Source organism: Chroicocephalus ridibundus, chromosome 3 (genome assembly GCF_963924245.1).
Source record: "Chroicocephalus ridibundus chromosome 3, bChrRid1.1, whole genome shotgun sequence".
In the NCBI taxonomy this organism is placed as follows: Eukaryota; Metazoa; Chordata; class Aves; order Charadriiformes; family Laridae; genus Chroicocephalus; species Chroicocephalus ridibundus.
The window spans coordinates 65,900,237-65,927,657 of record NC_086286.1 but is presented as its reverse complement, the minus strand read 5'-3'; the positions used below and the strand labels follow the sequence as shown (position 1 = coordinate 65,927,657).

Below are 27,421 nucleotides of genomic sequence, written 5' to 3'. Positions count from 1 at the left end.
GTGTTTAGTATCTGAAGTATCTTTACTGATTCAGGTTGTAACATATCTTGCTTTATTTTTTCAGGGATTTTTGTGGTGTTTTTTTTTTTGTTTTGTCTCCTTCCCCTCCCCCCAATTTCACTTAAGGCTGCATTAAATGTGATAGAAGATTTAAAGGCTTACTCTTGACAGATTACGTATCTGGAGAGGCAAGTCCACATAAAGAAACTGAAGAGGTAGTTTAACAAACTGAAACAGAAACTGACAGAAAAGAAGCTAGACTGATACTGCCACCGACTTCTTAACTAAAGTATTCTGTTGATGATTAATCGCTAGTGGCCCTGAGAATGCCATTTGTACTTCATACTTCACGGACAGCATTTTTCTTACAGTAAGTTTAAATCCTAGGTTTATAAAACCTTAAAATTGTACTAAGTTACCCTTGACAAGGGAAGCATCTTTTAATGACAAAGCAAATCACTAGGTATCTATAACACGACTGATCTGTTCCAGACGCAAACTACAGGAATTCAGCTAGTTGTAGATAGTTCTGCACCTAACTACAGAGATGGGGGAGGGAACTCCAGTTTCCAGATCTTTTTAGAAGTTTCTAGCACCAGTGACTTGGAAATAGATTTCTAAAACTCACATTCCAGAAGGGAAATAATACACTTGAAACTCACTTGAGTATTTATACACGTATGTATTTCTTAGGCTACTAAAGAGGAGTGACAATTCCACTCTCAAAATTCTTGCTGCCCTATCTAGTATGGTGGAATACCAATCCGGGTTACACGCTATGTAAATGTGATCCTTGTCAACTAACATATCATCAGCATTTTCCACAACTGTTTGTACTTACACTATGACTGGATAACTACCCTTAAATACACTTCTTAGAAAAAGGCAACACAGAAGTAGTAATCAGTTTATAAAAAATGCTTCTCCAAGATTTCAGGTGTGCAGAGCTGTAAGTTTACTTCAGAATAAAACACAGACATAGGGGAGAATCAAAACTTTTAGAGTTGTACTTGACCATATATTTGGACAAAGCAGAATTACACTGCATATAACAAACAGTAAAATTTCTTAAAAGTTGTTACAAATATTTTACTTTCTACCTGTACGATCATTAACATAGTTTACTATATCAAGATTTTTTTCTAAAGGCTTAAAACAAAAACAATCCCTCTAAACTACTTTCCAACAGTAAAATTTAAGTAAAATGCTTACATTCATTTGACAACAAAAAAACATATTAAAAATGTTGTGTGGGTGGTGCAAGAGCTGCTCTTTCAGCTACAACTTTCTTCCAGGGTTATTCCTGTGGAAAAAAAGAAAACAGTTTTCTTGTAAACTGCTAATAACCAAACTCTGAAGCCTTTTTAAGTGATCCTCCCCCACACCCACACAATTACTTGAATACTGCAACACACTGTCTAAGCTGCAATTCACTGAACTGTTTACCTTTTCCTCTTTGCGCCTGTCCTTTTCTTCATTATTCTCAATCGTTTCTTCTTCATCTTCCACTATCCCATCCCCTTGATACTTGTCATGTGTCCACTTCGGACTGCTACCTGACTTTTTGAAGTTAAAACGCCCTCTGCCACGCTGGAAAGTACCACGGCCTCTTCCTCTTTTGGCCCAGTAATCCACACCATCGTCTCTGTCATCATGCTATGATAATACCAGACAAGAATAGGGTTAGAACACCTCTCAAATGTACCCCCTTAAATGCTGCTACTCTATATTAAATTTATACTACACATAGAAAAAAAACCCACAATTAAGAGAACTTTTTAACAGTTCAGATGATAATCTGTAGGATCCATTGTGAAGTATATCCTTACAATTTATGATGCTATAACTAAAAGAGCCCTTGTTAGCTGTGGGTCTACTCCAATGTTTGTGAGTAACAACTAAGTTATCTGTCACTTCAGTCAGAAGAAAGAACTACTCGCTAGTTTTGAGGGGAAAATACCCACAAAGCAGTGATTTTAAAGGAAGAAGCTCTAGGAACATGCCGGGATTTTTTATTTTTATGCAGAGATAAGAGGGTTTTATACCTATTAAGGAAAGGTAATTGAAGGCAGTTTTTAGAAACCCTGCTTCACCTGCCCAACATAGGGCAGATGAAGTTTAAACTGTTTAAATGACATTAACAAACAACAGTTGTTTCTCTGGTTAATAAGCTTAACATTTGCTGTCTTGCTACCAAATATATAGCCTTACATAAGTTTTTTGACAATCATTCTGTACACTACATGAACACTACAGACAATTATTTAATATAAAATAGGTTTATATTTAGAAGAGTGAGGTACACTTGCTTCAGCATCTACTTTATTTACTTGTGATTTGGAAAGAAATCTGAACTACTAAACACATACCACATCTATATACCTGCTCTCTACAATTACCTGAAAGGAGGTTATAGAGAGGTGGGGGTCAGTCTCTTCTCCCAAGTAACAAGCGATAGGACAAGAGGAAATGGCCTCAAGTTGTGCCAGGGGAGGTTTAAATTAGACATTAGGAAAATTTTTTACATTGAAAGGGTTATCAAGCATTGGAACAGGCTGCCCAGGAAGTGGTTGAATTGCCATCCCCGGAGGTATTTAAAAGACGGGTAAACACAGTGCTGAGGGACTGGGTTTAGTGATGGTTTCTGTCAGTGTTAGGTTGATGGTTGGACTTGAAGATCTGAAAGGTCCCTTCCAACCTAACAATTCTATGATTCTATATAAAGCATTTTATTAACAATTATATATTGTAAGAAGAGGTAAAGGGTGGCTTTTTTTTTTAATTAAAAACATTTTTAGAGATGAGAAAGAAGTTTAATAGCTACAGTTAGTTATTTGTTCTAGCTATCACAGAATTTCTTAATGAATATACGATCACACCTCTTTCTATGTTTATAGGGCAGAAAAGTTTATATATGTGTGGGGAGACGGAGGAGAACTCCTTGTATAAACATCCAAATTGTGATTGCATTATTTCTTGGATTACCTGTTAAAACATACAGCTATGCTATAAAAGAAGGTCTAATCTTTACTATTCAACATTTCAATGGTGAAACCGCATCCTTAGATCTTTGCATTGTTAAGGAAATCAACTAGAACAGAGGCTACCATAGTCAGTACACGACACTAAGTACTGTGTGGTTACATCAACGGTCCTCCTTTCATAATCCAGATGGGAAAAGAGGCATCAAAACTAAGGTGATTTGCTTAGGACTATCACCCTACCCAACTAAGATCAGAAGGACTGCTAATAACAGCCTCAGCCTATATTCATCCACAAATACTGTCAGATTTTCCTGATCTTTCACTTTTGCAGACTTCCAGACAAACCTAAGACAAAGCTCAAATGCCATACAGAAATCCATGGAAACATAGTACAAATCTTTTTGATTTAAAATTTGTTTTTAGTAATTTTAGTCTCAGTCTGCTTTCTTCTCCACTCACTGATGAAAGTTTTGGAGATGAATTCTGTGTCAGGCCTCAATTATTGCCAGCCTGCTGCAGAAAAATGCAAGAGAAGTAGAACCAGGCACTACAACAGCCCTGATAGTCTCATGGTTAGGTAACTGAAGTCCCTGTCTCTACATGCATGCTACTTCTACGTTTGTAGAAAATTTGAAAAAACAAAAGCATGCATAAGATATCGAGTTCTCCACACCCACCAAGAAGTATTTCTTGCTTTTTGGGGTATATTCAGGATCCCATTCCTCTTCCTTCGGTCTCTTCTGAAAAGTAGTATTTGAGTTGCTGGGACCAGTATTTGTTCCAGCAAAGACTCCTCTGGCTCTTCCTCTGCCCCTAATTCGAAACTGATTAACCAAAATGTCATTTAATCCATTTACATAAAATCACAAAGAAGAGTTCAAGTTCTCTATTACTGAAAATGCTCTTTCTGTGATTACAGTATCTCCAAGTGTAAAACCATTTTTAAATTCACATATTACCTTAAGTAATATAGTCACGCATTCACTTTGAAATAATGATTCTATTAAACTTAATTGAAACACATTTGAGTTCTTGGCATAAATTCAACCACAACCACCAAAAAGAAATTTCCTTTGGCTGCTGGTAAACCAGCGTGTTGCAACAAAAGGTCAGAAGAAGCTTCTGAAGCTGCTCACAGACATAAATAAACAGAAAAACTAGACTGAAAGAGGGAGAGAACTGTCAGGGGGAAAAGAAAGGTCATTTATGGAGTCAGTCATATCAGTTATGAGAAAATTATTCTAGAATGCATACAAACAATGCAGTTTTCAAATAAGAATATCCACTTTGTGTTAGTCAAGCATTTTCAATTGAGATTCAGAAAGGTACTTTAAGCCAAATTCAATTTCAAATGAGTAAATTCTTTACTCAGAAAAATCAACAATACGTACGGTACAGAGTTGCAATGCTTGAAGTGAAAATTAGTGTTTTAAATGTTCTTTATAATGAATTCAAAGGATTTTAAAATGTTACGCTAAAAAGTCTCACAGCAACAAGTTCCCTTAGCACATAAAATTTTAGCTTGTAGAAAACATTAAACAAGAGCTTATATACTCCATTTAAGGGGAGAAGAAAGGTTAGGATAGGAAGATGGACTGATAAAAACTGCAGTGATTACAGATCATGATTTCCAAAACCAGCCTGGTTAAAAACACAGAACTGGGTCTTCAGAGTAACTGCACAAAAACATGACTGGAAATTAATTTCATTTGTTAAAAAAATAAGTACGTTCCATGAACACAGACCAAAAAAAGATATAATTAACTAACTTGAAAGAGCATTATGCACACTCAGTTCCATAAAGCTCCAACACTTGTAGTGCAGAATTTACGCTGGACAGTTTTAAAACTAATCTGAAATCAAAACAGACTGAAAAACAATCCATAAAAGGCTCCCAAGACCTATCCAATATGCTGTAGTCCAAAAAAAAAAAAAAAAAAAAGAAGAAAAAAAGAAAGAATTGCTTGGAGAATGACTTGAAAAATGACAGACCGTCACCTGAAGAAAACTGTATGTGAGACGAAACACTACATGCTTCGTTTCCAATAGCTTTGAAACCTTTACAAAATTAGGGCACAACAAGCATTATCACAGTGTCAGGAAAAGAAGATGTAAAGACAAAATGATGACAGGACTGGAGGGTGGGGGGAGTTGGGGAGGGAAGAGAGAGATCAGCATTTCCTGGTTTTAGGTCCTATGATCAGTTCCCCTTTAACAAAAGCATCTAGAGCTTTCCTCCATACTGTATTAACAGTTGTTGTCCCCCTTCAGGTCACCCTTCAGGCAAAGAAATACGAAAGGTGAAATCTACTATGGTGTTATCTTTATGGGCTTATTGCAAAGATGATCACAAAAAGGACAAAGTACATTTTCCACAGAAAGAGAAAACTCTTTTTAAACAGAATTGTTACACAGAATTCTTTAGGAGATGAATACTAACGATAGTGTCATTAAAAGATTCTACTTATCCTTATTTCTGTGTTCCTACTTCAAAACTATTCATGAAGTTTAATGTACAAGAAGCCTCGAATTAAATCTTATAGTCTGTCAGCATACATTAGTGAAAAAATCATTGCTGATTTGCATGAAATTGACAGCTTAGTTTACATTAAAGTCTCCCCTATCCAGCAAGCTATGCTCTCTATACATATCAAGGACTCCTGCTTTGGGGAGGATTCACAACCAAAACATTTTCTTTACTCCAAAAGCAAAGCAGCATTCACCGGAACAAAGCCACTATTAGTCTGAATTACAAAGACATTCCTACGCTAGACACACACTTTGGTACATAAGCCTGTATGTGACCATGTAAGTTGTTGGGGAATATTAACCAGTTATTACTGCATAGTCAGAACGGGCAGTCACCAGTTGCTAAGTTAGAAGTCGATTAAATTTTCAGTTCACATCTACTTGAATTTCATGTAAAGTAGCATCTCTTTCACGATACGTATAATCTGATCTTATAAAGCAGTAAGGCTTCCACCAATTATAAGTCTTCTTCAACCGATTCTCTTTGAGAGAAGAGGGGGTTTTAACCTCTACTTTTAACTTGGTGCCACTAGTTTATACAGCTAGAAATTGTGCTGATATTGTCATATTTGATGCCTACCTCATCCAAGGGTTTATACATTTATGCCACATAGCTATTCCTTAGAATAATTAAAAACAAAAAGAAAAGAGGAAATGATGCATTTTTAGTGTCAGAAATTTTGAACTTTGAATTTTGTACTAAGTAGCTACAGTTTTTCAGATGGAAGATTCAAACCTTAACTCAAGTGTTGCACACCCCACATGCATTTCAGACACCCTCATGTAGTAGTTCAAAACTTCTTTTACACTACTACAAACAATTAAATGCAGACTTATACCAAACAATGCCTTTTTGCATTATTTAGTCTTAATTACAGGCTACATGGTGGAACTATTGACAAAGCATGAAATTACTCCTACCCGTTACATAAGTCTATTTGACATTTTTTCCCCATGCAAACACAGGACTTGCGTTTTTGTGGGTGTGTGGTTTTGTTTTGGAGGTTTTTTTTGTTGTGGTTTGGTTTTGTTTTTTCTTTTTTGAAATACTCCTTATCTTTTCAAGGCCTCCTTTACTGATTCCTAGTCTTTCCTAATGCTTCTACATTTCCCAATTAAATATCAGTAATTACATTAACATGCAATTTTTAACTTTAAATTTTTTCTGAATAATATAGTGTTCAATATGTCACTTTCCAAATCACAATGCTAAAACACATTCCAGACAGAAATTAATGAGCTTTCATGCTCACTGTGTCTAGTCCAGGTCAAAGAAACTGAAAAATAACAAGTATACCATCTCCTCTCCTCAATACAGCTGTTTTAAGGTTGATGTATATTTTTAATTACGTCCCGTTCTCTACTTAACAAGTTGCAGACATCACACACAAAAGAGGGCAAAACCAAACTGAAAATGACAGGGAAGAACAGAACCTGCAGGGAGTTAAGAGGTAACAGATCATAAGATTTAATCTTTACAGAAAGGTAAATTTTCAGATCCTGTTTGGAAACAGCACAATTACAAAAGAACAAGGAATAAACAAGAAATAGTTTTTCCCCACCCCACACTAGGTTCTCTAATGGCATGCTAACACACCAATTAACTGCTACTGGGTAGTGCGGGGAAAAATAAAAAACAGCTTTTCAGGTTTGGAACACCAGATTAAAGAATTCAAGAATCACTGTTATGAAAGAAGTCTTGCCTAACATTAATCACTGCAACTCTTCCTCATTTTATTTGTTATATTATTACTACTGGCAAAGCGTTCATCATTTAGGGGAAGAATAAGACAGCAACTTACAAAGGTGCCTCTTGGCCTGTTGACTCCTGCAAAACCAGAGTATTCTTTCTGTTCGTGGTGGGTTTTGAACTCTTCATCTCTTTCCTTCTTGCAATCTTTTTCTTCTCGAGAACTGGATGAGGAAGAAGATGGGGAGGAAGATGGGGAGGACCGAGCACGGTCTTGATCTCTTTTTTGTTTACTGAAAAATAAAAAGATACACTGTGTGCTATTTTAAAAGTACTAGATGGTCTGTAACATGCTATACTAAAGGGGGTCTCTTTACATTTTATGAAAAACTATCCCCTTTCTAGTTATAAAGTCACATATACGTTACGTATTTCAGATGCTAAGGTGAAGTATAGTTCCACTTTCCAGCCTCCTCTTACACATTTAAATGCACAAATGTATATTATTGCTAGTGAGTTGGAAAGCAGCAGTCTGCAAATACAGTTTTTCTAGGTTTTGATGCCATGAAGCGATTCTGTTATTTTTAAGATCTGCCTTTCTTCTGAGGCAGAAAAACAGAAATGAAGGGAGAAAACCCTCAAGGCAAAGTTTTACAGTGACTTTACATAGTTCAGTTTGCACACTGTTGAAAAGATACAGTGTGGGCTTCCCTATGCAGATGGCTGTACAGAATTAGCCAGTGGAAGATAACGTGGATACCAAAGTCAGAAAGTAAATGGGAAACAGGCAGCATAAGTAAAAATTCATTGTATATCCAGTACAAAGCAGGGGGAAAAAATTCCTACAGCAAGAATTTTCGTAACCCCACAGTGGTATTAATTTGACCCGATTTACAAAATTTTAACATTCTATTCAAAGAAGGTCATACCTGAAGTAACTCTTACCACTGCTACACAGTATCCACTGAGACATGCTAACATTTTTTTCTTTAAAAACAGCCCACTGGCTTTAGACAAAAATTAAATTTCCCCTTCTCACCCATGTTAAAACCTAAATATCAGTAAGATTCTCATACTCTGGGTGTTATGAGTTGAAAAAGTGCGGAATCAAGCATAACGAACCAAAGTTCTTACACAAACTGTTTATAGAAATGTACTGCATTGAAGTCCAACCTCCTGATGTAGCCTGGATAATAGGACAGATTAATTTGTCATTTTTTTTTTCAGTGTTAGCTTGCTATTCCAAAGTTTTTGTCCTCATCCACCATAAGCCGTGTAAAAGACAGATAATACATATTTGCTGTAAAACAAATAATTTTAATTGTTTAAATTTAAATGTTCCATTATACATTGAAAATTGAAAGCAATTAAGCTTACAATTACAAAGGCTAATTAGAAGCTAAAAACCTATATAGGGACTTTAAATATTTACCTGTCATCTTTGTAAGATTTGTAATCCTTGTAATCTTTTGGAGTTTTCTCCTGCTTTCTTGACCCACTGGATTCCCTGGAACCCTTTGAGTCTCCTCGCTCTTTACTTCGTTCCTTCCTACGTCGGTCAATATCATGACGAAGATCAGCAGAATCGCACCTTAATTTTTTATCTCCCTGTAAACAAATATGTATTTTGGAACAAAATTTTGAAATGAAACAGCCAGAAGAGAATCTGAATGAAAAGGCAAGTTGCGCATCAATTTTCAAAAACATCAAGATAGAATCTACCTATTTTTCAACAAACTCTTCAGCACACAAATTGATTTTAAATGAACGCCCTTTACATGCAATGGCTAGATCTAAAAAAAGAGCAGCTAAGAATTTCAGTTTCAAACAAACCCTCCCGTCAACCCAATGGGATATCTATTTTTTGATGAAGACAGACCATAATACATGGTTTGGGAATATGCTGAAGTATTCATTTCTTCTGGTGAATTGTTTTTAACAGAGCACAAGCACCTCTGCAATTCAACCATACTACTCACTGACCACCTCAGTACTTCCCACCCCACTTCTATTCTTGGTCCTTGAGCAGCTCAGTGCCACAAAATTGGTCAAAAAACATCCAAGAAGAAAGGAAGGGTGGGCGAAGACTTGGCCTTATATGCCACATTATCAACATAGCAAAATCATGCAACATAAACTGGCTTCTTGGTAACATGTTTTATTCAAAGAGAAAAAAAAAGTTCTAAACACAAGTACTCCAGCTATGATAAATACAAGTTATTTTTGTATTTTTACACGCAAAGTTGAAGGTCCAATTTAAAGGGAAACACAATAAAGTTTAGAAATACAAACAGGATATTCACTTAGAACGTACTTTTTGACTTTCTTCTTTAAAGACTCTCTCTTCACCTGATAAACGGGTATGCTTCCTCAGGGTACTTGGAGAGATGTCAATCCTCCTAAATGTAAAATAAAAGCAGTGTCTTGCCATACACGTATGTGACTGTTAATGGCTCAGACATTTCTTTTCAACACAAAACTGAGAAAGGCAGTATTTTTGCAGTAGAACAAACTTTTCGCACATAAAGCCCCACCATCTTAATACAGAAGCAGACTAAAAATTAGAAACCTTGGTTCTGTTCTGTGTGAAGTATGCTCAGAATACAAATACAGAAAAGAGGTAGTTTGATTTTTCACATTTTAAGTACAGCTTTGAAGATACAAAAAGATGTTTAATGAGTCATTTCGAACGATCAGTATATGTAGCCAGTTGAAAATCCATCCCCCCCAAGAAATCATCAACACTATGATAGTTTATGATAAAGTCAAAAATATATAACAGTTCAGAAAACTTAAGAAGTTGAATACTAAATACAGAGATAATATAACCTCACATGCAACACAAATATAGTACACTGCATCAAAAAATTATAGCATGTGATCAGAAACTACATCTGCATGCCTACCTTCTTACCTTTCAGCCTCTCAGACTTTTGAAAAAATTGCTGTAAATTAACACATACAAAAACTAAAGTAGTATGAGATGGAACATTTCACTCTGCAGAATAAAGATGTGTGTACAGGGCTTCTTTTCATCTTCAAGACATATGCCCTTCAATATTTGAGCACTGCATGTGAGAAAAGTAAATATATCCCAAATGAGATACAGAGGTAGAGAAGACATCTGCTACAAAATCACAGATGAAGCCTGACTTGGCTCAGATGAGTTCTCCTTTACAGAAGGGGTTTTGGTGGGTTTTTTTGGTGTTTTTGCATTTACACAGAAATTGACAAATTACTCCATACAGATCAGAAAAAAATATTTTGGGTTCTCGAAGGAAATATTAGCAGAAATTTCTCGAAACACAAAGCATCTAGGTAATGCAGTTAACATATACCTATGTATTTCTGGGCTCTTTTGCCGGGTGCAGTGTTCTTCAGTAGCTTTTTGATATGCAGTGAACCTCTCATTTAGGGTCATTCCAGCTGACTTGAAGTATTGCTCTGTTGGTTACAATAGAAAAACACTGTTTCATTAGTTTAATTCAACTGACAGGTATTTTACTCCTGACAGAAAGGCAAGTAGCAGGCAAAAACATAGTATTTTCAATAAATCTATCAGGACAAGCAAATGTGGCGTTTCCCCTATTTTTACACATTCTGTAACCCAAACAAAGTAACAGTGCACAGCATCACTGCAAGTCTACTTGTAACTATGCCATGACTGTATTACATCAAATTCAAGCATCATTTACTGATTGGACTTGCTCAGTTTCGATTACATTTTCCTCTAATGAAAGAGAAAGGAGCAATTTCTTAACAGTTATTTTACACTTTGCCCATAAGAGAAAATGAAGTTACTCTGAGTCATGAATATTTGCGATAAGTACATTTTATTATTCATCTCATCTTTAACTTAAAATAAGAGTTAATTCAGTGAAAAAACTTAAGTAGTGTATGCTCCAATAACTACATGAATGACCTAACAAATAATTTCTTAAAGGAATACAATTTCTTGATTTGAAGTTGTGATGATAAACGATCCAAGACAATTAGCACACCTATATGTAAATAAATTCATTTAAGCATCTGGCATCTTGGCAAACTTGACAACTTCTCTGACAAATTTTCTCTTTCCTTCAGAGACAGTTAAATTATCAACAGCAAAACTCAGTTTTTAAACCAGCTCAACAAATGTGTTTAAATGTAATATAGAAATACATAAAGTCATGAGCTATGAAATGTTACATATGAAGCAAGCTATCTGCTTAACAGGTCAACATACATCTGTATCAACTTACCGCCCGGCATCCAGTATTTGTCTCATAACCAACCATTAAAACTTGAAACGGCCACTACAAGGGTAGTGCCTCAATCATAATTCCATCAAACACAGGAATTTGAGCTAGCAACTCTGTTTTTATGCCATTTTTGCCAGGAAGACAGAAGGTTCAACTTTGCCTGTTTGGCATCTGTATCTTTCAACAGCTATTTTACTTTTGTAACATGGATTTTGCCATTTCAAAACACATTCCAGGACCTAGTTACAATGAAAAAGAAAACATCACTGGGCATTTTCAGCTCTACATTAATAAAGAGCTGTTCAGACTGGTCGCATCACACCAATAATGAACATAATGTCAATTTCTCAAAAGAGTTACTAAAATCTGATCACAGACCACAGTAAATCTGAAACTTAAAGAGAGGTTCTGCTTTCATAAACAACCATAACTGCACATATTCTAATAACTTGACCAGATAGGCTGCTGTTACATTTACCAGGTACTTTAACATATAAAAGTTTACAGAAAAACAGTCTATTCTGTGATCAACATGTGAGATTTTCAGGAATATTATTTCACCTACAGCCTACATATGTACCACACAAGCAAAAACTTACAGAAGCTCTCACTGGATTGAGCTTTAAATCTCTTTACATATCAATAAAATAGATACTTTTACAACAAAGATCATTATACTCTAAACAGGTGACCCAGTAAGAATTTTTTTAATCTAATACATTAGCATAATATATTATTGTTGGCTATTACTTTCTTCTTTATAAGTAATTGAAAATACAGGAAAACGTTTGTCCTTAAGTTATCTGAATTTTGCCAACAAAATGAGACTTTTAAGCACGCAAGTCTTTGCAATTTTAGAAACTAAAGCATCTTAAAAAACAATGCTTACAGACAGATACGCTGAAACTGGTCACCTAATTAAGCATTTCCACATTCCCCCTTTGCGTGATGATACAGCAACATTATTTTCAACAGCAAACTCCTCCTTATTATCTCAGTAAATTAAACACAAGAACAAGACAACAGCCCAGTGAAATAAAGTAAATGCTATAGGGAAAAAGAGGATTTAAAGAACTCTCTAGATATCCTCAAGGGATTTTAAGGAATTTTTCCATCAGAAAACTTTGACGGGATATGTGACCTAAATGAAATACATCTACTTTGACAGTTTGGGTTTATGTTTTGGTGGGTTTTTATTTTGGGGGTTTTTTTTGTTGTTGGTTAGTTGGTTGGGGGTTTTGGGGTGTTTATAGTAAGCAGACACTACTGTTAAATCAGAAAAAAAACAGTGTATAATTAATTCAATGGAGGGTTATTAAGCCACTGCCAAGTTCCTGAAAGTCCTGTCTCCAGCACTACAATACTGTCAAACAGGAATAAAATGACATATCTGAGTGTATTTAGTATAATTTAGAGTACACTTTTTTCTTAAATCTCATTATTTTGAGACAAGAAAACCCCTTCCAATAAGAACCTGAAAATGAGCGCTGGGGTGCTCCAAAAGGACTGCCATAGTATTTACAGTGCAAAGGACATCTGTCAACCCATGTTGCACCACTTAATATAAAATTGTATGTTAGAGCCATTAAAATAAAACTAAATAAGAAAAGATTGACTAACGTAGGATGTTTAAATCACACTGGGGAAAAAATAAAATAAAAACAATTTCACACTTTATATGCTACGTAGGCTCAAAAATTTATCCAGAAACATAGTATAACTACTATTATGCTTTGCATTGCTTGGGTTGTTTGGTTTTTTTATTCTAGCTTCTTTGGCTATTATTTTTCTAATTATTTTTATGTGCACCTCAAAAGGAAGGAAGTCTGACTAAATCAACATTAAAAGAGAGCTGAAATATTCCTGTACTAGATATAACAAACAGGCTTAAATGAAGTTGTAAGACATGTACTCGGTATGATAAACTGAATACATACCTTTGACATGATGAACCAAGGACACAATGTGCTGAATAAATGACTCTGACGTGCTTTTGCTGGCCTGGGGCAACTTAATGTGGTCAAAGATGGATCGGAACTCTTGCTCCTTCTTGACGGAATGGACAAGTGTGCTAGCAAGCAGCCTGTCTTTAGTCAAGGAAGCAGGTCTAAAATGCATCAACAACAAAAAAAGACACACAAAAAGAAACCACTAGTTTAAATAAAGATGAATGACCACAGGCAGGTGGAGAACCACACTGTAAAGTGGAATAATTTACCTATTGGAATCATCAAGAGGTACCGGTGCCATTTTGAGTTTAACTTCAGGACGATGGGAGTCACTGGCTATCATTTTGATCCTAAGTGGGCTCTCCTCTCTGAAGGTGGATTTTTCTCTCGCATCCAGATTCTTGTGTAGAGGGGGACTGTAATCAAAGAGTTCTTTGAGCTTTTCAGACTTTACCTGCTCAGGTGACTGAGTTTCTTTCTTCATCATTAGTCTCTCAGAACTCTTGTCTTCTTCCTTGTGCTTATCTTTTGTTGCACTAGGCCTTTCCACTACATAGCCAGTCTCTTTAAGCTTATAACTTTTCTCATCTCTAAATCCATCGCTCTCTCTATTGCCCTTGATTGATATTTTAGATTTGTATTTGGTTCCTTCCTCCTCAGCATTCCGGTGAGATGCAGTAGGAAAATTTTTACCCTGATCTGCCAGGACAGACTTTCTGAACTGTCTGTAATCCTCTGTCTCCTCTGTGTCCTCCCCTTCAGAGTCATTAAACTTTTCTTTACCAGTCTCTTTATCAACGAAAAAATCTAAAGTTTCCTGTTCCTCCCATTCCCTTTCTCCCTCTGTCCTCCCTTTTTCTGATCCTCTCTCCTTCTGGGCCTCCTTCTCCCTGGTATTACCCCTATCAAGCAGGTATACTCTAGACTCTTCATCTGTGTACCTGTGGATAGCAAAGAAGAGACTGGTAACTCTGGATTGCATTCATTCCAGTTCACTTGCATTCCTCTTTTGTGTCAATTCCACACCAAGAAGAAGAAAACACATTCCTCTGAGCAATTAAACTTCAGCATGCAATGCTTCGCACACCATTAACACTGTACCCACTGTCATTTATGCACTACTGGAGGCATCTGCAGTATATAATGCCTTTCTGAAGAACACCTAGAAATTCTCTGCTTGAGTTTATTAAAAAAAAAAAAAAAAAAAAGAGTAGTGGGTTGTTTGTTCTTTCTTAATTGGTACCCAGTTTTAGATTCTCTTACACAAGTCATTTTTTCCACCAAATTCAAATGAAATTTGATAATTCAGATTGCAATTCATTTTTTTATTTCTTTAAGTGAAGAGGAGCACCATTAAAAAGAAAGTGAATGGTTTTCAAGATACTGCACATTTCTAAGAGAATTCCAAAATCTGACACAGGCTTAATGCAGTCACTATATTGTGTACAAGAAGAGAACCTTCAAAAGCCAGCTCTCCTAAACACAGAGACACACTTACCAATTATTTCAGCCACTGCCTTATCTATACACTATTTTCACATAGGTCCTAATACATTCACCAACTCCAATACATCTAACCCAGGGGAAGTCGTATTTTTGATCTTCTAAGCAGCATATTTTTTACATAATAAATCACTAACTGGAAAAACTAATTTAGAAGTCTACAATCAAAACTATATAGCATAGTCACAGCTTTGCTCTATAATTTGTTCTATAAGAAATTCACTGAAGTACAAGTCACATTAGAAAGGAACAGTCTAATGTCAGTAAGATTTTTGCAGCTTTTAAAAATTACTACTGAATCAAACATTTGAAGAGCAAATTTGGGAATTTTATGTTATTGGAAAATATAAATTCAACTTTAAATATGTTGTCCTTCACATCAAGAGAATTATGTTCCAAGACCTACCCTCTTTTATACTTAATGTTAGTCAAAGCATCAAAGTTGTCATATTGCACGACACAATTAGCAACGGACTCTGCTTATGTTAACAAAGAAATCATTGTACAATATCTCCATTTTTAGGCTTCCACAAGATTTGCATTTCAAAATACATGAAGTATTAAAATTTCAAAATACTTGAAGTAAGTCTGATGCACTATTCCAACTTAAAATGGAGTATAAGAAATATACCGTAATCGAAGAGCACAAACCAATTTTTCCTCTAGAATACATGTCCCTATCTCCACTATCCAACAGCCAAAAACGTGAAGCATCTTAGGAGGAAAAGGCATATGTTTCACGCTCAATTCCAACCAGACTAAAGTTAGTAATATTTATTCCATAGTATTCAATATTGCATTTTTCAAGGCACAGCAATGATCTTCTCAAAACTCTGTAACAGACAGCATTTTAAGAGGCAACATTAGGCTTCTAAATTAATTCTTACCTTTTCACAAACTTTCCACCTTTTGCAGTCTCCTGTTCGCCACCCTCAGGATAAAATGACCGCACTCGAGCCTCCTCACGGGGAGCACTCTGTGATGGGATTGTCTTTGCAGGGCTTCTCCTTGAAGGGACGTGATGCAATGGGCTATTCTGAGAAGGACTATAACGGCTAGAACCATTTCCAAGAGAACCAGAGCCAGACCTCTCAGGACTATGCTGAATGGAATGGGAATGTTGAGGTGTGTCCTTTGCTGAATGGGCTGTACTAAGCAAAGGGGCATCAGAGCAAGATGAACTCTGACTAGGTGGGGTGGCAATAGAAGGACTATGGGGTGACCTTGGACTGTTATCATACGCTGAAAGGCCAGGCCAAATGTCGCCAGAAGCTGCTGATGATTTGTTAAAATCGTCAAGAGACTCTGATGGGTCATGTTCAAATGTATCTTTCTGTTCATCTTGTGATTTATTTTTCAAAGGGCTATCTTGCAAAGGAGCCCCTTCAGTTTTCTTTGCCTGCTTTTCCAGAGACGCACGTCTTTTGGAAGAGACAGGTGATTTGCTGTATGGGGATGAAGAACGAGATGAAGAGGACCTCGGGGACCTGGAAGATCTGTAAGATCGACGAGATCTGCTCCGGGACCTCTGGGAAGACACAGACCTTCGTTTTGGACTTCTGGAACGTGAACGGCCACGCCTAGGGCTTCGGGAGTGTCTTCGGTTCCAGACAGGCCTATAACCTCCACGATGGTATCTACCACCTCCTCCTTGATAATACCCTCTACCTCTTCCTCTGTAACCATAGGGACGTCTCATTCCTCTATTATTTCTGTAATCTCTGCGATAATCTCTAGAATAAACACGATCCCTGCTGCGAGATCGCGAGTATGTCCTTGACCGAGACCTAGAACTAAAATTAAAAAGCAAACATTAACATTTGACAATTGGAGAATTTGTAAAAAAAAAAAAAAAAGTGCCTTGACACTAAATGCTATATTTCTCAAATGCAGTCAGAATGGTAAAAGAAGAGGACTAATGGTCTTAAAGTAACTTCTACAATCTATCTATATTTATTATTTCTGTCTCAAAGGATTATAATAGACATGTCTATACTCCTAAGGACTGTGAAACTTAGACTTCAGCATCACGTCATTAAGACGTTACCAGCCTCAGTGGCCTGCCCCTGCCATTTTATTACAGATTATCACCATGTTGGAACATGGCATTCAGTTCCTTGGCCAATACGGTTCACAGCCTGGAACATGAAGTTACATGACTCCCAGTTTAATATGCCAGCCTGCAGACAGCAGCTGATGAGGCAGTAAACATTCAATTCAATCACTTCTTTTATGGGAGATGGCAATGTCCACTAGTAAGAAAGATGAGGAAAAGGCTGGAGGCAACTGAGAACATAAGACATAGCAAAGCTTATCTGCTGAAGCCTTAAGTTACTGCAGATCTGAAAAGTCGCATGAGAAATACAGAACAAATCACACAGAACAAGACTGGACAAAGAAAACATCATGTGAAGGGGGAGGGGAGAATCAAACAAGCCACAATCACAAAGAACCATTGGCATCCTGAAACTATCTTGAGATACAGAAAAAAACAGCCAAGTATTAAACAATCAAAGTAATAGAAATTACATTCAAAGCAGAATTTGCCTACCGCCTTAAAACGAAGTAAGATCCCAGGCTCACTTTTGCCACAGCATCATGCAAGCCAAAGATAATTTCTAGACAAAAACTAATATACTAAACCAACTTTTCATGCAGTAGACACCAATTTACCTGTATCTCTTTTTTCTAGAATGTGATCTGGATCTCGACCTAGAACTGGACTGAGATCTGGACTTCGATCTTGAAGAATGCGATCTAGAGTTAGATCGACCCATCTTTCCCAGTAGATATACTCCTTCCCAAAAGAAAAAGTGGTGAGGGGAGGGGGGGGGGGAAAAAAAAGGAAGCAACTATTTAGAATCCATGTAAATCACAAAAATGAACAAAGTTTTTATATACTAAAATGACAATATTAGAAAGATTTATAGCAATTCCTAAACAAAAAGAACTTTGAAGACAGTATGAGTACATTTATTCGCAAATTAAAAGCTCAACCACATTTTAAAGAATTTAACTTAGCTACAGTGCACACAGTTTGTCTGAAAAGATAAAGTATAACAGTTAAAGGGTTTCCAGATTTAATTGCAAACTAATCCTGTAGAAGGAGAGAGGAAGTGACAGAAAAAAACATTTCTGCAAATTAAGGCAAGAAACACGTGCGTCTGGACAATTACATGTTTTAATATATTTTAAAACAAAATTCTTGCTATTTGTGCGGTTTATCGTTTCCTTGCATTTCCACTGCACCAGTCCTTCTCTGGAAGGGCTTTATAGTCCCCTACAATGTACCTTTTACACAAGCAAAGAAAAAGCCCTGAAGTATTCTGTCCAGCAGTTGTTAGTTTGAGCCAGGGGTATTATTTCTCTTAAACGCATGTACTAAAGCTAATCACTCTGATCCGATTTTCCATCGGTCAATATGCCCACCGTGCATCTTTTTAGGTTAACATTGCTTTTTTAAACTACATGTAAAATGCATGGCCAACTTAAAGATTTTAACAGCTGGTTAAATAATATGGCTTCCAACAGAATTAAACATTTTTAAGCTCAAATTAAGCTATGAAAACTGCAATTGATTTTAAATCAATGAATCCTAAAAGAAACTCATAATAAACTATCATTTCTTCTTATGTACAGTCATAATAAATATTTAGAATTAATTAGTGCTAACCATAAAAAAAAATACACACCTTTTCCTTTTCTTTTCAGATCAGTAGCTAAAAATCCCCAATTTAATTAATAAAAACTTTGACCCATTACCATTTTCTTTTGAAATTGCCCAGCTTAAAAAAAAAAAAAAAAAGGAAAAAAAGGGTCACATTAGACAACCTGAATATAAACTGTAGACAAATAACTACACATTTTCAGGCCTTTGTATGCTCAATATCTATCATTATCATTGTTTAAGAATAATTAAAACAAAAATGGAAAAAACAGACATTCAGCTTTTGTATTGCAAATAAGCACGAAAGCCTAAAATTACCGTATTGAAAATACAAGCTCAACACAACAAGCACTTTATGTCACAAGGTACTTTATATAATCTTTCTTGTTACCTGGGTGATATTCCAATTATGTAAAGACAAATAAACAGCATTAGAGCTTAATTTAAAGTTTAAAAAAAAAAATCAGAAATTTTAGACACATATAAGCGAACCTAAAAGAAAAAAGTAGACCAACTGTTCCCCTATCAACTAGTCCCTCCTGCCCCGTATGACTTTCCCCACCACAGTAGCACAAGAGCTTGCACGGCCCCAAAGAGATGTAACCTCATCTGCAACTAACCCAGCAAAAAATTAATTTCAACCTAAACTAGTTTTCCATTTAACTAAGAAAAGATTCTTTTACCTTGGAGAAGAATAATATGTTGAATGTTGTCTTTGATTGGCTCCTTCCATTAAAAGGCAAATTTACATAACCTATACTCAGAAGATGGTTTTTAATTCATTGTCTTCAATTAAACTCACAGAAAATGGCTTATAACCTCTTATTCTTGTCTACTCACAGGCAACATAAATTTAGAGTTTTTAAACTGTTGTAAGACATGAAGCATACCAATTTTGCAAAAGTGATAGCAAAAAACCAGTTTTTTTTCCTATTAAGTAATTTTCAGACCAAACTTCAGATGACCAATAAGTTTATAATACAACCCAAACTCAGCTGTAAAGGAAATCTGTTTTATTTTCCCTGTGTTCAACAATAACATTTATACATTTGCATTCTATGTACAAGTCACAATAGGGAAGCTAATTTCAAAAAGTTTAACATATTTTAGTTTCTTATTGCAAGCATTAATTTTAAGAAAACAATTCTCATTTTAAATGGCTGGGTTCAGTCAGAACATTTAAAAATAGAACTAAGTTAATCTTACCTCAAACTGTCAGTTGGTGCCAATGAAGTACTTATTTCAAAACTGTCTATTTGTGCTTTCAGCAATACTGATCCCTATAGAACAGAAAAAGAGATGGTCAAAGACATGAACTTTTACTAAAGGGCAGGTAATACCTTTTGCTTAAATGGGTTCAAACATTATCTGTTTATCATGAAAAGACACAACACACAGGAAATGGCAAATTTACTCTTGGACTCAGTGAAGCTGTATGTTAAGACTGGAGCAGCTCAAGAGCTAGCCACTGCCTAAGGGGCAAATCCAGCTCCCCTCCCATACATATCACTCCTCCTTTAGCCTCGCTTGCAGGGCTGTATAATGCACTACCCTCACCTTCACAACAGCCCTGACACCCTTCAGGTCCTTCAGTGAGCAGGCTCTTGAAACCCAGAAATCACTTTCATATGGCTAGGTTATTGAACTGGCTTAATGATGGGGCAAACCAGTACCAGAGCTGGATTATGGGGGGAAGAAGAGCATGCAGCCAGGATGAAGGGGCAAAAAGGACAGTGGCAAACTGTTTGACCAGTCTGAACTCTAACATACAGCTTTGCACTTAACTGGAACCATCTTTTTTGGAAAAAAATTTGGGACAAGAACTTAGAACAACAGCAAAAGCTTTACCTTTAGGTTTCTTTGCAACATTTATACAAACATTACTCTGTTTAACCTTCTTGTTTAAAATGCATATGTGTATGAGTTTACCTAAATAACCAACATCTCCTTCTTCAAAAATAAGCGTCTACAGAAAAAAAGCATAATTGTAATCATGAATTCAGCCTCAGAAGTACAAACTTTTCACTGGCCTCAGCTTTTAATTACCTCAAAGCCTTAAGACTATGTATACATTTGTAGTCCAACTCAACATTAAGCAAACTTTCCAAGCCCACTCAAGCAATTCAGAATTTTGTCTAATTCATTACAGATGGGATAGATCTCCCAGAAATTCTGCATCTCCACAATTTATTCATTAAAGCCACAGCCAGGAAGACATCCATTTCTCCTAAATGACCCTCTCACACTTGTTCACAGGTTTTTTTAACGTTTTCCTCATCTAAAAGAAGAAATGTAGCACTTCTGTTCATAAACACTGCTTTCAAAAGTCCACTTACCATTCACTAGTAGTGACCAAGATATTTCCAATTTCTACAAAATATATGCTTTAATAAGATTAAGTTTTTACTTCTCATCATCAGCAAGCATGAGTCTCTGAAGGAGCACAGTAGTGTATCGGACCATTTCAGATCTTGTCTAGACAAAAGGCGAGATGGTATTAGCTAGCAAAGGTTAATTAAGGCATTCAGAAGTCTAGTACAGAAAAAGCAATACAAACTTCCACTAAATGGTTGAAGTTCATTCTGAGATTTTTAAATCAATATTTAAATCATCTCTACTTCCGAGTTTTAAAAACAATCTGTTGGTGTTAGCTGAAATTCAAAATGCTAATTTAGACAAGTCTTTAGATCCTCGGGATATAGAACAAGATAGTTACTTCACCTTTAAAACCTCTAGGCAGAAGACAAGATCTTAAATTACTACAGCTCAAACTCTGGCAGTCAGTTCCGCACAGTTTTCGGAATGTTTTCTAGCAACTGGCAAAGGTGAGAAGTAACCACACTGTTTTGTGTTTTGTTTGTTTTTTTTTTTTTTTTCAAACAGCCATTGGATATATCTAACCCTAGCAGCTAAAATATATATTTGCTATCCTTCTCATTAACTTTTTTTTTTTAAAGAAGAGTAGAGATATAAAATTTTAAAATAAAAGAGTTTTGAATAGAAAACCTTAAATATTGAATTAAAAAAACTCAACTATTTGCAGCTTTTGTTTCCATTTAACTGTACTGGGTAAAAGCTTGACACACAAAACCCCCTTTTCCAAACAACGCTCATACTTAGGAACAGAAGTGAAAAGACTACATAACTGTTTTTGAATAAAGATTTGTCTGTGTAAATATTCTTACAATATGCAAGAATCTGAAATTTGATTAACCTCTATTAAAGCTAATTTAGAGAAGAATAGTGGTAGATACAGAAATACATAAGAAAACAGCTCCTTTATAACAGTAAGCTTCTACACACTTCACACTTTTGCAGATAAAGTACACATTCTCCTGAAAGCATCACAATCACAAAATATTGTTTCACGGTATCAAACAATATCACCCACAGCCTCTTCTCATGCTCATTGTCAGTCTGTAGTGGCTATACCATTCAAGTAAGGGCACAAGCGGTAAAGAACAATGAAAAAGAGGTGCAACATCATATATTGCTACACAACATCAATCACTAAATCAAATGACTAGTTACCCTTCTCTTCGGTGCATGAAGCTTATCTCTGAACTAGTCTCAGAAGAGACCCAGAGTCTGCCAAAGGTGATGACACACGATGTCATCACTAACATCAAGCATTTTCGAGAGAGGACCATGACTGCTAGGAACATGGGCTATGCCTGAAACACCAGGGCCGTAATCCACAGGCTTTCTGCAACTCAAGTTTCTTTTTCCCTTTCTTTCTGCCTTAATTATGGGAAAAGAGATGCTTGACTCTCAATCATTTCACTCCTGTGTTAGAAAATCTGGCAATTACAAAGGAAGCTGCTGTAGTGCCACAGTACTTTAAAGCAGAATAAGTCGGCACTATTAGTTTAATGAAACATCCCATCTCTCCTATCCTTTGTTTCCTTATATTCCTGATGATCTTCTCCCTTATGCTAGCGCAAGTATTTCTGCAGCCACATAGTGAATTAGATCAGAAAATGTATGGACCACCTGGATTAGTTGCAATACAAATGATTTTTCCAATATGGTTCATGACACAGCCCCACGAATGTTTGGGACAACACAGGGAAGTTGCAGTAGCGGGCAGGCAAGACTGCTTCTTTTGGGAGCACTGCAATTTTAAAGCTTCCCTGAAACTACCTTGGCAAAGTCATCGGCAACAAACAACAGTACTTACAAGCAGCTTAAAAAAAAAAAAGCCACAAACAAAAAAAAACAACGACAAAACCAAACAAAAACACACACACACAACAAAAAACCTCACCCCTAAACAACCAAATCTTAACACAGAAACCTAGACATTTTTAAAAATTGCATAGTCCACCACCCGTCAGATACCAAGTCACATTCATGACCAAAGACAGAGTCAAGTAAAGTTTCTTAACGTAACAGCAGGATCTTTGGGCATCTTAAATCAGTCTCAGCCAGCAAGCTTGACCATGAAGCAAAAACAAGATACACAACAGAATCAGGCTTATCCCACTGCAAGCAACACAATAATGAGGAAGTAAATATCACTGTTAGCATTTGCTATGTTTAAAAGAAAAATGAAGGACAAAAAAAGTCTTTCCAGTTTCCTCTTAAACATTAAAGAGTCTGTACTACACCACTGATGTTAAAGTTTTCTCAGAATACACAGACTGCAGATGCAACGTACATGTTAAGACATTTTACAAGTCCTACACCACGTGGAAGTTTCTGAAGACATTTTAGGACAGTTATCCCCACTTACACTAGCAAAACACTGCTTCCTCTTCGCTTTATTATTTTAGCTATACTTCATTTATAGTTATTTAGTAGTCTACATTTCTCTTGCTTAAGCATTACTTGAAAGCTGTCAGGAAGATTTAAATCAAAATCTTGTTAAAGTAATTCACAAGCTGTTGCCAAAATACATTTTCATTCAGAGATTCAGGCTTCAAAAGAAATGAGGATTACACAAGCAGGATAAAACAAAAGGGGATAGGACAACCTTCAAGAAATCCCACAGAATATTTAACATTCTCTCATAATACATACGCTGAATTAAAGAAAGTCAGTCTTATTGTGAGGCATCTGCAAGACATCTATTCAGTACCTGTACATCTGCCATGGTTTCTTATCCATTCTTTACCATCATCCCCTTTTTTTTTAATGCACGCAAACTTTGCAGTGACACATTACAAATAAGAATAGAATGCATTTTTTTAGTGACTGTAAACCCGTATCACTAAGATCATCAATGACTAGAACCCTACAAATACTAAAATACCATAGCAAATTTGCCCAAACTATCTTGGAATGTACAAAGAAAGAGCTGGGAAGCATATTTTCTCCCTATTTTATATTCTAGCTATATAATATTATCTTCATAATATCCACACAAAGACAAAACAGAGCCATGTAAGAATCACAGCATGAAAAGTCAACTGGAACAGTAAAACATACAACGGCTTTTTTTCCTAATTTATTCATTTCTTAATTTGCAAATATTTTATATTGTTTTCTATGAAGTCAAAACCCAGCATCCTAGTAACAGTAAAACCAGCTTTACAAAACCATCATATGATTGGTTGCTGTTCTTTTATGTGATACTATTGGCAAACAAAAGCATGTTTCTCCTCTAACTAAAAACACAGAAATCAAAGTGACTGTTTCTAAGAATTTTATCAATACACAAAAAGGTATCAGCATGCTTTTGGATACACATTGTTTTGAATAGACATTCTTGGTCGGTTTTTTTTTGGTTTGTGTTTCAAGCACCGTGTTTTCATATCCCTTTACACAGTGGTTTACACAATCTCTTTTCCATAAACTCTGAGCATGCTGCTACAGAAAAGGCTATCTTCCCTGCCTCAATTGTTCCAAGACTGGTATTCGTATAGGTGATTGGTGAGCTGGAGCAGTGAACTGATCCAGAAAGAAACTATTCTGTTCGAAAAGACAAAGCTGACTTTTTAGCCACATCATCTCCCAGATTCCATTTAGCACAAGGCTGCATGGAGGCCAGTGCCAGCACAATGAACAAGACAACAATGCACTTTTTCAGAATACCTTTGGGAGGAAACTCTCACGCAGATAAACTGAATACAGTTCTAACCCTAAGGCTTACTTTCTTCAGTAGTTTCCTTCACCTACCTCCACTACTTTTAAACAAACCTCAAAGGTTCTCTGACATTCCTCAAACCCCTACACCACAATCTCTCCTTGACAACCAGCCTAAATCTAATCCATCCAAATACCTGCACCCTAGCTCCAAACAACAGCTCCCTGCTGACCCTTTCTACTACAACCACTCCAAGTTTTCTGCATCCCCAATGGCAACAGGCCCCTCCCCATGCTCCGCCCGCCCTCGGCCCGTTTCCCGTTTCCCCCTTCCCCCGAGAAAGAGTCCCTCAGCCACAGCCTTCACCTGAGGAACGGCTCCTTACAGCCAGGCCCACTGAAGCCTTGCTCAAGCCACGGAACCAGCGCTCACGAGAGAGGCAGTCATGCCCCAAGTACTGATATATGTAACACATTAAACCTCTTCCTGCTATTCAGCACAGCCCGTCACTCAGCATCAAAAGGGAGGAGTGGGAGGAAGCAATTCCTACCCTCCCTGCCACAAGAAGCTGCCAGAGCCTTTACCCCTTCTTATTTTCCCCACTTTTGTCTATAGCAATGATATTATCAGAGAGAAGAAAGAGGAGGAAGGAGGAGAAAGACAACAGCTAGACAGCATTTTCCTGGAACCCCACGCTCTTTAATCAATTCTTCCCACACTGAAAACAACTATTCTAAGGGATGTTTTTATGTATTTATAATATGCAACCATTACTCAAGCAGTGACTACTTGCAGTTTCAAAAACTCTTTTGTTTTGCATGCCCCTGGGTCTTAGCGTAGTAAAATTTAACTTCTACTGTTAAGGTAAAAGTTTGATCTCAGAGATAAAAAAGTGACAAGTTAGTACTGACTTGGTAAAGGATCACCACGACACACAAAAAAGAATCTAATTTTCATCAGAAAACTAAAGGCAAAAAGTAGGAGGTTTACAAAGCAAAGGAGAAATAAAGGACAAGATCCTGCAAAGGCTGTATCCTACAGTATGATCATCACCCAGAACATAATAGCCCCTTTCAGCAAGGGGCATAAAGCCCACCCCAGCCCCCCACGGGCTTTTGCGGTCATTTCTGAACAGGGCAGTTAACGCGCGGGGAGGCAAGCAGGAGCAGAGTACTCAGGGCACAAACGCTGGAACCGCAGTCACGCCCGAAGGGAAGTTCCTCTAACGAGCGTACAGGCTGATCCAATACCGGGAAGCATCCTTTCACTCCGGCAACATTTCCCTCCTCACTGTCGCGCCCGCGGGGATAACGGGGAGATTTTATGGCCCTGTAACCGGTGCTGCACGGCGATCCCCTCGGGCCTATCTCCCACAGGGAGGGCGGAAAGGCTGCAAAGCCCAGGTCGGCCAGGGTAGAGGCCCAGCGGGGCAGACCGCCCATTCCCTCCCACCCACACCCACCCCCGGCGGCCTTCCAGAAGCCGCGAACCACCTCAAGGCAGCTCCGCCGCCGCCTCCCCTTCCCTCTCTACCTTCGTTCCCCGGGGGCGCCGTCCAGGCCCAGGGAGGAGTGACGCCGCCTCGGCCCGACTCCCGCAGAAAGCGGCGGTGGCGGCGATGGCCCGCGTCAGGGGGGTGGCGGTGGCCACCGGGCCCCTCCCCGGAGGAGCGGGGGGGCCGGGCCCGTCGCCCCGGGGCCTGGCGCGGAGAGAGGCCGCGGGGGGGATGGAGGATAATGGCTGCGGAGCGCCCAGGTCACGCGGCGGAGAAGGGCGGGACGGCGCGACGCGCGCGGGCAGCGGCGGGGGGGGGGGGGGGGAAGGGGGCTGGTCCCCCTCAGCCTCCCCCCGCCATTTTGCCCCTCCTCGGCCGCGGCTCCGCACACCATCGGGGTCCCGCCAACCCACTCCCCCCGCCGCGGCCCCTTTCACCTCCCTCACCCTTCCTCACCTGGCGGGCGGAACTGCCGGCGGCCCCACTCCCTTACGGCAGCGCGGCAGGCATTTCCCGACTCGCCGGAGGAAAAGACGCGGGGCCCAAAGGGAAAAAGGGAAAAAAAACACCATAGAGAGCGGGGAGGTGGGGGGGAGGCGGCCGCCGCCGCGGCTACGTCACTTCCGGCCCGGGGAAAGGCCGGCACCCCTCACAGCCCGCCCGCCATCTTGGTTTTGGGTAGCCGTCCGCAAGGAAGATGGCGGCCCGCGGCGCTAACGGCCAACTGTAGGCTGCCCCAGGGCCTGCGGTCCCGGGGGAGCGGCGTGTCCCAGCCCTACGCCCCCCGACCCTGCCCTACGGCTCCGTGCCCCGCCGGCTTCAGCTCTCTCCTCCTCCCCCACTCCCCGACTAAAAGCTGCCGCCTTTTCTCCTCTCCTTCCCCGAAGAGCGATCCGAGGGGGTCGAGGCCTTCCCCCGCTCTCCCCCCGGGCCGGGCCGCCGCCTAGTTACCTGTCGGGCGGGGTGCGCGTCCATCCACAGGAGGTGCGTGGAAGGGCCGATGTGTACGGCGGAGCCCGGCCAGCGGATCACCGCCCAGCGGCATTGGCTCCCGATGCCCCCGCGCAGCAGGAAGGGGATCGCGGCGCGGCCGCGCTTTACTGCAGCAGCTTTTGCAGCAGGTGCGAGTGTGACGCGGGCCCGAGTTTCAACCACCCAAAAAAAAGCGCAGCAAAAAGGCTGCGGGTGAGCCGCGTCGAGCGGTGCACAAAGATGTGTGTTGCCTGAATAACTCCTAAAACTTACACTACTCAAATCTTACGCAGCTAATTTTTTAAAAGGCTAATGCATGTTATTTCTGAGGCAAGAAAAAAAGTCCTATAAATAAAAAAAAAA

At 38.4% G+C, this 27,421-nt stretch overlaps 1 protein-coding gene across 13 annotated transcripts; it reads right to left on the bottom strand.

Annotated features, from left to right (window-relative positions):
• Positions 1-931: 931 nt before the first annotated feature.
• On the bottom strand, positions 932-27,230 carry BCLAF1 (BCL2 associated transcription factor 1). 13 transcript variants are annotated; one of them, XM_063329525.1, is made up of 15 exons: positions 26,543-26,660; positions 20,900-21,038; positions 19,770-19,843; positions 18,589-18,681; positions 17,570-17,693; positions 15,784-16,689; positions 13,663-14,334; positions 13,382-13,551; positions 10,542-10,647; positions 9,518-9,602; positions 8,636-8,811; positions 7,316-7,496; positions 3,662-3,808; positions 1,447-1,656; positions 932-1,303 (listed from the first exon to the last, which is right to left on the bottom strand). In XM_063329525.1, the coding sequence occupies exons 5-15, from the start codon at positions 17,671-17,673 to the stop codon at positions 1,298-1,300; spliced, it is 2,763 nt and encodes a 920-aa protein (XP_063185595.1). In that variant the 5' UTR covers positions 17,674-17,693; positions 18,589-18,681; positions 19,770-19,843; positions 20,900-21,038; positions 26,543-26,660; the 3' UTR covers positions 932-1,297. The 13 variants fall into 13 exon arrangements, 12 of the variants coding, with proteins under 12 accessions (XP_063185595.1, XP_063185593.1, XP_063185594.1 ...); XM_063329523.1 differs by lacking the exons at positions 20,900-21,038; positions 26,543-26,660 and adding an exon at positions 27,038-27,215; XM_063329524.1 differs by lacking the exon at positions 20,900-21,038 and having other exon boundaries at positions 26,543-26,684.
• Positions 27,231-27,421: the final 191 nt, after the last annotated feature.